This window comes from Cervus canadensis, chromosome 5 (genome assembly GCF_019320065.1).
Source record: "Cervus canadensis isolate Bull #8, Minnesota chromosome 5, ASM1932006v1, whole genome shotgun sequence".
NCBI classification, from domain to species: Eukaryota; Metazoa; Chordata; class Mammalia; order Artiodactyla; family Cervidae; genus Cervus; species Cervus canadensis.
In genome coordinates this window covers 27,024,048-27,035,279 of record NC_057390.1, presented here as the reverse complement: position 1 = coordinate 27,035,279, position 11,232 = coordinate 27,024,048, and the positions used below count along the sequence as shown (strand labels likewise).

Here is an 11,232-nt window from a genome sequence, read left to right as displayed (position 1 = left end):
GGAACGTTAATTACCGATATTTAACGTTCATGTTAGAAAGACTGAAGCTTGACTGATTTTCATTTTTCCATTGCAAATTACAAATAATGAAATAAACAGAAACATTATTGAAAAAAATTTAAAAGAGGAGAGAAGAAAATAAAAACAAAGCGGATTAGGAGAAGGAAAAATAAGAAAAACAGGGAGGTGGGTCGGCCTTTGCAAACACCTTGGGGCCCACCTCCGACCGGTCCGGGTAAATGGAGCTCCGCCCCCAGTCCTGGAAAGCGTCCCACCCCAGAGCTTCTAGGAGATCCTCGTTCTAGCCCCGCCTCCATTCAGCGTGGCTCCACCCCACTCTGGGAGATGAGCGAGTCCGGGAGGGAGCCAGGCGGGACTTCCGGTGTTTGAAAAACTTCCGGCGGGAACCGGAAGATGTTGTCTAGCACACAGAATCACGGACCTTCTGACACGCCGGGCGGGAAGGTGAGCCGAACGTCCGCCTTCGCGGGCTTCCTGTGGGCTCGCTGGAGCCAGGTGCCCCGGCTCTAATATTTTTGGGACCGTTAAAAAAGTTCTGAGCCCTCACTGGGGGAATAACATCCGTTTTTAAAGTGAGGAGTTTCATTACATATTACTGTCTGCAGTATCCCACACCCTACCCCCTCGGAAAACCCCTCTTAGTTGCTGCGTGTCACCTGGCGCGTTTTTTCAGGTAAATTGCAGCACCTAGTACATAAGCGCAGTTGTGGGAAAGCCCGGGTAGACCTAGACTGTTTTCATACCTCAAGTGAACGGAGGTGGGAGAGAGCGCCCTTTTCACTATCAGATCATGTCCCGGGCAGAATCCGCTGCATCCTCAGCTCTGTGCCTGGGGGCACACTGATCTGGTTGAGTTGTTTGTGGGGAGCTTAGTATCTTTAGCTTTTTATTGTTGGGCGGGTCAGATTCACAAGGAAGAGTCTTTACTTGCTCCTCCCTAGATGGTAGGAATCTGCCTGGCAGCTTTTTTGGGAGCACAGTGGGAGAAGGGGACCGGGAATCTCTGTATGGTTCCCCTGCCCACAGCTGTACTTAGTATCCCCTAGTTTAGAGACTCTGTTTTACCTTCTCAGGAGAAGAAACCTCCAGACTCTTTCCTGGGGCGTTTGTTAATTTCATGAAGCAGAGTAGAGCTTGTAGAGACATTCCTTTGCCTCAGACAGCATACTCTCTTTACCCTTAGTTCTGAGGTATCAGATACTGTGTCCTGTGCTTTTTTGGGAGGATATTGCAGAGAAAATTGGTTTGGTTCTGAAATGCTCCCACTGCTGACTTGGGGGTTTAATTTTTACATAGTAAAATCTGCTGATCTTTTAGGCTTTTGGAATTTTGAGTCATGCCTAGAAAAAGCTTTATTCTCCCACCTCCACTCAAAGTTATGAAAATGGTCTTCTTTACTCTTTGTAGTACTGTAGTTTTTTTTTGTTTTTTTTTTAATTTGGTACGTTTACATCATCAGTGTGGAGTGTATTTTTAGTTCATGGTGTGGAAGCAAGAATTAAACACTTGTTTTCCTGCAGAGGATAGCTGGTTGTCGTAATACCACTTATTGAATAATTCATTTCTGTCCTGGTTTGAAATGCCACCGTATCATACGCTGACTTCCTCTGTTTCTGTGTTATTGTGGTACAATGCATTCAACACAGAAATCACAAGTTATCCATTCCTTTGTAATCAGTATCAAGGAACACTTGTTTAAGGAATGATGGCCTTGAGAAACATAAAATTCCAAAAAGGGGGTGAAGGAGAAGATGGAAGAATTTTCTGTCTACTTCTTTTTGTTCTCCTGGTTCCCTCTGGGTGCTTTCCTATCCAGTATTTCTGCATCCACTGGACTGAGTTGAGGGATAGCTGCCAGGAGGACTTGTTCCCTTTTTTGTGACAATCCCTTTGGTATTTCTGGGAGGTGTTCCTTCTCCCAGCAGAAATTAGAACAGAGGCATTATAATGTAGGCTTGGTTTAGGAACTTGTTGAAAGGTTTACAAGCATATTAGAGTCCAATGTAGTTTTTAGGTTTGACATAACATTCTTTAGGTAGAATTTATCAGCTAAAGCAAATTTGTGGATTGTATGACATCTCTGGCTATTTGACTTTTTATTTTCTTTTTTTTAATTTAGAGCTGGGCTTTTGAATTTGGGGAATACTTTTTAGTGGCGTTTGTGATTTGTTATCCTACTTAAGTATTGTGATATTTTATAATAAGGGACTAGATTATCTTGTTTTAAGAACAACCTGGCTGCTTAGTCAGTCAGCATCATGTAATTGACTGTCAGCTTTGTAGATCGGCATCAACTGTACTCTTAAGAAGATAAAGAAGAGGGAAGACATTTCTTGTCTTTGAGATATAGTTTAATAAAGCACTTTATTATTTGCTGTCTGATAGATTATCAGTAATACTTCGAGTATATGCTAGCCTATAATTCTGAAAAAAAATTAAGAGTTCTCACCCTATAGGACTTACGTTTTTCCAAAGATGGCCCACACTCACCAGGCTTTTGAAGTTATTGGAAGGCTATTAGCTGCCTTTATAATTGGCAGCCATAGAAGGGAAAACAAGTGTTCAGGCTTGTGAATGATGGTCATATTTTCCCTCCTATGGCATTTTCTAGCAGAAGAGCTATTGGAGTGTTAGTTTTCAATGGCACGTCATTTTGTAGACAAATTAAGTTATCAGTCATTCAAGTGATTTAAATCATGGTGGTTTCATGTTTTATTTCTTCTTTCAGATGTCATCATTGCCAAGAAGAGCAAAAGCAAAGGTCCAGACTGTGATATCCAAAGATGAATTCTCTTCCTTCTCTGAGTTGTAAGCATACTTGCTTTATATGGCGTGGGAGAATGATTTTAGGGATATGCATTCTGTCATTTACTAACTTCAGAAGTTATTTTTTTTGAAGAAGGCTTTGTCTTTTTCATTCATTCACGCAACAAATATCTATTGAACTCACTGTATTCATTGAACAGAGCTGTGTTCCAGGCTCTGTTTAGGTGTTAGTGATAAACTGTTGAACAAGGAGAAAGTGATCAACTAAGTATATAATATATTTACACTAGAATATACAATCCATAAGAGTATGGGAGTTTTTTATGTTGCTTTAGAGCACAGTTTCTCAACTTCAGCACTATTGACCAGATAATTCTTTGATATGAGAACTGTCTTTGTAGGACCTTTAGCAGCATCCCTGGTCTCTACCCGTTGGTTATATTCCCCCTCCCCCACCTAAGTAGGGACAATCAAAAATGTCTTTAGATATTGTTTAAAAATGAATAACCTCACCATGACTGTGGTGTGATATGACCCATTTACTATTTACTACTTAAGGTAATAAATGATTTCCTATGTTTTGAGTATATGGTTGTGTATATTGGTTGGGTAAGAGGAAAATGAAGGGAGACCAGTGATTTACAGTGTATTGGAGGGTATTTCTGGTCAAATTTCTTGTTTCAGTTCATAGTCTGTATTCACATCACTACATTTTATTTTAAACACCTACCTTATTCTTTTTTTTTCAAGAAGCATATGTCTCTTTTTCAGAAACCTTTAGCACTTGGCTTCCATTTCCTGAAAATTTTTCTGTCGTTTTACTCCTAGATCATCTGCCTCTGAAGATGATAAGGAGGACAGTGCATGGGAACCCCAAAAGAAAGTACCCAGAAGCCGTAAGCCACCTGTTTCCAAGGTATCCAAACCAAAGAGAGTACCACGAGTGAAGAACACACTGCAGATCAGTGATGGCTCAGAAGACATGGCTGTCAAGGAGGAGCTGGTAGGTACTTTAGCTGGATAGAGGGAACCCTGCAGTGTCTTCTTAATTAGTGATGCTACTTTCTCCTTATGTGGACTAGGAAAAACCAGGTAAATGGCAGAAACTGCGGATCAATGGTGTCTTCTGCCAGGGGTCTTAATAGTATTTACCATCAGATCTATCACGTTGGAGGAAGAAGAATATTTATCACCTGGCACATATGTTTGTCTTGCCATAAGCAAACACTGTATCTGCACCAATCTGAATTAAAAGACACCAACAACAATAAATTACAGGCTCTGTTGCAGTACCAAAAGAATTATGCGTTTCTAAAATCATTCCCTATGGTATCCCTTAAAATAACAGCTTCCCTAGTTCAATTAAAAGAATAACTCTTTTTAATATGCAGTGGATGCCTGACTTCCGAGGGACTCATTTATTGTGTATAGAGGGGACATTACATTGCATCTTACATTACATTACATTACATTGCAGTGCCCTTGAATCAGGCTTTTAAATCGATCTTTTCTCCTATCAGCCAGTACCTCTGTTTCTGCATCTTTACAGACAACTTTTCACTAACACACTTTTAGTGGGTAGGTGAGTAGGTTTTACGTATAGCTAAGAAACCACAATCACAGAAAACTAACCAATCTGATCACATGGACCACTACCTTGTTTAACTCAATGAAACTATGAGCCATGCTGTGTAGGGCCACCTGAGACAGATGGGTCATGGTGGAGAGTTCTGACAAAACGTGATCCACTAGAGAAGGGAATGGCAAAGCACTTCAGTATTCTTGCCTTGAGAACCCCCATGAACAGAATGAAAAGGTGAAAAGACAGGACACTGAAAGGTGAACTCCCCTGGTCGGTAGGTGCCCAATATACTACTGGAGATTGATGGAGAACTAACTCCAGAAAGAATGAAGAGACAGAGCCAAAGCAAAAACAACACCTAGTTGTGAATGTGACAGGTGATGGAAGTAAAGTCCAGTGCTATAAAGAGCAACATTGCATGGAAACCTGGAATGTTAGGTCCATGAATCAAGGCAAATTGGAAGTAGTCAAACAGGAGATGGCAAGAGTGATCATCGACATTTTGGGAATCAGGGAACTAAAATGGACTGGAATGGGTGAATTTAACTCAGATGACCATGATATCTACTACGGTGGGCAAGAATCCCTTAGAAGAAATGGAGTAGCCATCATAGTCAACAAAAGACTCTGAAATTCAGTACTTGGATACAGTCTCAAAAATGACAGAATGGTCTCTGTCCGTTTCCAAGACAAACTATTCAGTATCACAGTAATCCAAGTCTATACCCTGACCAATAATGCTGAAGAAGTTAAAGTTGAACAGTTCTGTGAAAGCCTACAAGACCTTCGAGAACTAAAGCCCAAAAAAGATGTCCTTTTTGTTACAGGGGACTGGAATGCAAAAGTAGGAAGTCGAGAAACACCTGGAGTAACAGGCAAATTTAGCTTTGGAGTACACAGTGAAGCAGGGCAAAGGCTAACAGAGTGTTGCCAAGAGAACGCACTGGTCATAGCAAACACCCTCTTCCAACAACACAAGACTGTACACATGGGCATCACCAGATGGTCAATACCGAAGTCAGATTGATTATGTTCTTAGCAGCCAAAGATGGAGATGCTTCTATACATTCAGCAAAAACAAGACCAGGAGCTGACTGTGGCTCAGATCATAAGCTCCTTATTGCCAAATTCAGACTTAAATTGAAGGGAAAACCACTAGACCATTCAGGTCTGACCTAAATCAAATCCCTTACGAGTATACAATGGAAGTGACAAATAGATTCAAGGGATTAGATCTGATAGACAGAGTTCCTGAAGAACTATGGATGGAGGTTTGTGACATTGTATAGGAGGCAGTGATTAAGATCATCCCCAAGAAAAAGAAATGGAAAAAGGCAAAATGGTTGTCTGATCAGGCCTTACAAACAGCTATGTAAAGAAGAGAAGTGAAAGGCAAAGGAGAAAAGGAAAGATATACCCATTTGAATGCAGAATTTTAAAGAATAGCAAAGAGAGATAAGAAAGCCTTCCTCAGTGATCAATGCTAAGAAATAGAGGAAAACAATAGAATGGGAAAGACGAGATCTCTTCAGGAAAATTAGAGGATACCAAGGGTACTTTTCATGCATAGATGGGCACAATAAAGGACAGAAATGGTATGGACCTAACAGAAGCAGAAGATATTAATAAGAGATGGCAAGAATACACAGAAGAACTATATGAAAAAGATCTTCATGACCCAGATAATCACGATGGTGTGATCACTCACCTAGAGCCAGACATCCTGGAATGCGAAATCAAGTGGGCCTTAGGAAGCATCACTACAAACAACCCTAGTGGAGGTGATGAAATTCCAGTTGAGCTATTTCAAATCCTGAAAGATGATGCTGTGAAAGTGCTGCACTCAATATGCCAGCAAATTTGGAAAACTCAGCAGTGGCCACAACTGAAAAAGGTCAGTCTTCATTCCAATCCCAAAGAAAGGCAGTGCCAAAGAATGCTTGAACTACTGCACAATTGCACTCATCTCACACGCTAGTAAAGTAATGCTCAAAATTCTCCAAGCCAGGTGTCAACAGTATGTGAACTGTGAACTTCCGATTTTCAGGCTGGATTTAGAAAATGCAGAGGAACCAGAGATCAAATTGTCAACATCCGTTGGATCAACAAAAAAGCAAGAGAGTTCCAGAAAAACATCTATTTCTTCTTTATTGACTATGCCAAAACCTTTGACTGTGTGGATCACAGTAAACTGTGGAAAATTCTGAGAGATGAGAATACCAGACCACCTGACCCACCTCCTAAGAAATCTGTATGCAGGTCAGGAAGCATCAGTTAGAACTGGACATGGAACAACAGACTGGTTCCAAATAGGAAAAGGAGTACGTCAAGGCTGCATATCGTCACCCTGCTTATTTAACTTATATGCAGAGTACATCATGAGAAATGCTGGACTGGATGAAGCACACGTTGGAATCAAGATTGCTGGGAGAAATATCTATAATCTCAGATATGCAGATGACACCACCCACATTATGGCAGAAAGCAAAGAAGAACTAAAGAGCCTCTTGATGAAAGTGAAAGAGGAGAGTGAAAAAGTTGGCTTAAAATTCAGTATTTAGAAAACCAAGATCATGGCATCTGGTCCCATCACTTCATGGCAAATAGATGGGGAAGCAGTGGAAACAGTGACAGACTTTTATTTTCTTGGGCTCCAAAATCACTGCAGATGGTGACTGCAGCCATGAAATTAAAAGACACTTGCTCCTTGGAAGAAAAGTTGTGACCAACCCAGACAGCTTATTAAAAAGTAGAGACATTACTTTTCCAACAAAGGTCCATCTTGTCAAAGCTATGGTTTTTCCAGTAGTCATGTATGGATGTGAGAGTTGGACTATAAAGAAAGGTGAGCGCCAAAGAATTGATGCTTTTAAACTGTGGTGTTGGAGAAGACTCTTGAGAGTCCCTTGGACTGCAAGGAGATCCAACCAGTCCATCCTAAAGGAAATGAGCCCTAAATATTCATTGGAAGGGCTGATGCTGAAGCTGAAACTTTAGTACTTTGGCCATCTAATGTGAAGATCTGACTCTCTTGAAAATACCCTAATGCCGGGAAAGATTGAAGGCAGGAGGAGAAGAGTAAGACAAAGGATGAGATGGTTGGATGGCATCCCTGACTCAATAGACATGTGTTTGAGTCAACTCCAGGTGGAGGCCTGGCGTGTTGCAGTCCATGGGGTCGCAAAGAGTCGGATCCGACTGAGCAACTGAACTGAATTGAACTGAAGAAAGCATTGACTTGTTAGCAGAGTTTGGAGGTTTTTTATTAAGGGTGGCATAGATGCACTTAACAGAGAAGGTGATGGCAGCCCACTCCAGTACTCTTGCCTGGACAATCCCATGGATGGAGGAGCCTGGTAGACTGCAGTCCATGGGGTCGCTACAAGTTGGACACGACTGAGCGACTTCACTTTCACTTTTCACTTTCACGCATTGGAGAAGGAAATGGCAACCCACTCCAGTGTTCTTGCCTGGAGAATCCCAGGGATGGGGGAGCCTGGTAGGCTGCTGTCTATTGGGTCGCACAGAGTCGGACATGTCTGAAGCAACTTAGCAGCAGCAGCAGCAGTAGCTGCTGCACTTAAAAGTAGCCTGACTGTCTAATTAGGAAGTATATCTTAGTTGCGTGGTTCTTTGTTTTGGGGTCACTAACCCTTTGAGAATTTGATTATAGTTATGAACTTTCTCTTCAGGAACACGTGCGCATGCCTATCCTCTGAAGTTTTAAAGTTTAAGAGCGTACAACTTAAGAACCCTTGTCATGGTGACTTCTTGATCCTTTCCATTATGCTTGATGTATGTATATTTTTTTTAAAGGGAAAGAGATAATTCACATGGGAACCCTCTCAAGAGATATTGAGCTAGTTTTCTATCTCAGTCAAAACACATGGAGCATTTCAGAAGATTTCATTTCATTGGTTTTTCATCTTGCCTTGGTGTAACCACCACTGAACAAAATAATTGAAAACCCTATTTTCGGTGGAGCTAGAATTGGTAGTCTCTTAATAATTTCAAAATGTGTTGCTAGCAAGCATCATAGACAAAATCCATCATTATTCAGTCTCTTCCTCTCCATATTGCTATAATTTGCCAGTCCACTGGTCATTACTCTTCATTTGAAGAATTTAGCTCCAACTTCATATCTTCCTTTCTGCCATCTTCTGTAATTTCTCTCAGTGGTTTCCCCTCTACTTGATGAGCGTTTTAATACCCTGTGTTCCTGGTTCTTTAACCTCCACACCTCCAGTGACTTTTTCTTCTCTGCCTTCACTCCCCCTCTCATGATCTCAACCTGAATCTTGTCATGACATGAAGCTGTGCTACCTCTGACATTTCTATTGTGTCTATCTCACTTTTGTACTGTCAGCTCACTGTTTTCCTGTCTTACCACCCTACTTGCTCAGATGCTATTACTACAACAATTTTGCCATTTCTTCACAACTTCTTAGCAGTTCTCGGCCTCAGTTCAGTTCAGTCAGTTCAGTCGCTCAGTCGTGTCCGACTCTTTGCGACCCCGTGAATCGCAGCACACCAGGTCTCCCTGTCTATCACCAACTCCCAGAGTCTACACAAACCCATGCCCATCGAGTCAGTGATGCCATCCAGCCATCTCATCCTCTGTTGTCCCCTTCTCCCCCTGCCCCCGATCCCTCCCAGCATCAGGGTCTTTTCCAATGAATCAGTTCTTCTCATGAGGTGGCCAAAGTACTAGAGTTTCAGCTTCAGCATCAGTCCTTCCAATGAACACCCAGGACTGATCTCCTTTAGGATGGACTGGTTGGATCTCCTTGCAGTCCAAGGGACTCTCAAGAGTCTTCTCCAACACCACAGTTCAAAAGCATCAATTTTTTTGGTGCTCAGCTTTCTTCACAGTCCAACTCTCACATCCATACATGACCACTGGAAAAACCATAGCCTTGACCAGACAGACCTTTGTTAGCAAAGTAATGTCTCTGCTTTTTAATATGCTATCTAGGTTGGTCATAACTTTCCTTCCAAGGAGTAAGTGTCTTTTAATTTCATGGCTGCAGTCACCATCTGCAGTGATTTTGGAGCCCCCCAAAATAAAGTCTGACACTGTTTCCACTGTCTCCGCATCTATTTCCCAGGAGGTGATGGGACCAGATGCCATGATCTTAGTTTTCTGAATGTTGAGCTTGAAGCCAACTTTTTCACTCTCCTCTTTCACTTTCATCAAGAGGCTTTTTAGTTCCTTTTCACTTTCTGCCGTAAGGGTGGTGTCATCTGCATATTTGAGGTTACTGATCTTTCTCCCGGCAATCTTGATTCCAGCTTGTGCTTTATCCAGCCCAGCCTTTCTCATGATGTACTCTGCATGTAAATTAAATAATCAGGGTGACAATATGCAGCCTTGACGTACTCCTTTTCCTATTTGGAACCAATCTGTTGTTCCATGTCCAGTTCTAACTGTTGCTTTTTGACCTGCATACAGGTTTCTCAAGAGGCAGGTCAGGTGGTCTGGTATTCCCATCTCCTTCGGAATTTTCCACAGTTTATTGTGATCCACACAGTCGAAGGCTTTAGCGTAGTCAATAAAGCAGAAATAGGTGTTTTTCTGGAACTCTCTTGCTTTTTCGATGATCCAGCGGATATTGGCAATTTGATCTTTGGTTCCTCTGTCTTTTCTAAAACCAGCTTGAACATCTGGAAGTTCATGGTTCACGTATTGCTGAAGCCTGGCTTGGAGAATTTTGAGCATTACTTTACTAGCGTGTGAGATGAGTGCAATTGTGTGGTAGTTTGAGCATTCTTTGGGATTGCCTTTCTTAGGGACTGGAATGAAAATTGATCTTTTCCAGTCCTGTGGCCACTGCTGAGTTTTCCAAATTTGCTGGCATATGGAGTGCAGCACTTTCACAGCATCATCTTTCAGGATTTGAAATAGCTCAACTGGAATTCCATCACATCCACTAGCGTTGTTCGTAGTGATGCTTCCTAAGGCCCACTTGACTTCACATTCCAGGATGTCTGGCTCTAGGTGAGTGATCACAGCTAGATCACACCATTGTGATTATCTGGGTCATGAAGATCTTTTTTGTACATTTCTTCTGTGTATTCTTGCCACCTCTTCTTAAAATCTTCAGCTTCTGTTAGGTCCATACCATTTCTGTCCTTTATTGTGCCCATCTTTGCATGAAATGTTCCCTTGGTATCCTCTAAATTTCTTGAAGAGATCTCTAGTCTTTCCCATTCTGTTGTTTTCCTCTATTTCTTTGCATTGATCACTGAGGAAGGCTTTCTTATCTCTCCTGACTATTGTTTGGAACTCCGCATTCAAATGGGAATATCTTTCCTTTTCTCCTTTGCTTTTCTCTTCTCTTCGTTTCACAGCTCTTTTTAAGGCCTCCTCGGACAACCATTTTGCCTGTTTGCATTTCTTTTCCATGGGGATGGTCTTGATCTCTGTCTCCTGTACAATGTCGTGAACCTCCGTCCATAGTTCATCAGGCTCTCTGTCTGTCAGATCTAGTTCCTTAAATCTATTTCTCACTTCTACTGTATAGTCATAAGGGATTTGACTTAGGTCATACCTGAATGGTCTAGTGGTTTTCCCCACTTTCTTCAATTTAAGTCTGAATTTGGCAATAAGGAGTTCATGATCTGAGCCACAGTCAGCTCCCGGTCTTGTTTTTGCTTACTGTATAGAGCTTCTCCATCTTTGGCTGCAAAGATGTCTAATTAGTCTGATTTCGGTGTTGACCATCTGGTGATGTCCATGTATAGAGTCTTCTCTTGTGTTGTTGGAAGAGGGTGTTTGCTATGACCAGTGCGTTCTCTTGGCAAAACTCTATTAGCCTTTGCCCTGCTTCATTCCGTACTCCAAGGCCAAATTTGCCTGTTAT

At 41.7% G+C, this 11,232-nt stretch overlaps 1 protein-coding gene across 3 annotated transcripts in view; it reads left to right on the top strand.

The window, feature by feature from the left end:
• Positions 1-396: 396 nt before the first annotated feature.
• SRBD1 (S1 RNA binding domain 1) overlaps positions 397-11,232 on the top strand; it is a 228,083-nt gene continuing 217,247 nt past the window's right edge. For 2 of the 3 annotated variants that reach the window (XM_043468470.1, XM_043468468.1), the window contains exons 1-3: positions 397-465; positions 2,750-2,829; positions 3,616-3,790. In XM_043468470.1, the coding sequence (XP_043324405.1) occupies positions 415-465; positions 2,750-2,829; positions 3,616-3,790 (306 nt within the window). In that variant the 5' untranslated portion in view covers positions 397-414. Of the gene's footprint in view, positions 695-2,749; positions 2,830-3,615; positions 3,791-11,232 lie in introns of all 3 variants that reach the window. The other variant, XM_043468471.1, reaches the window with a different exon arrangement.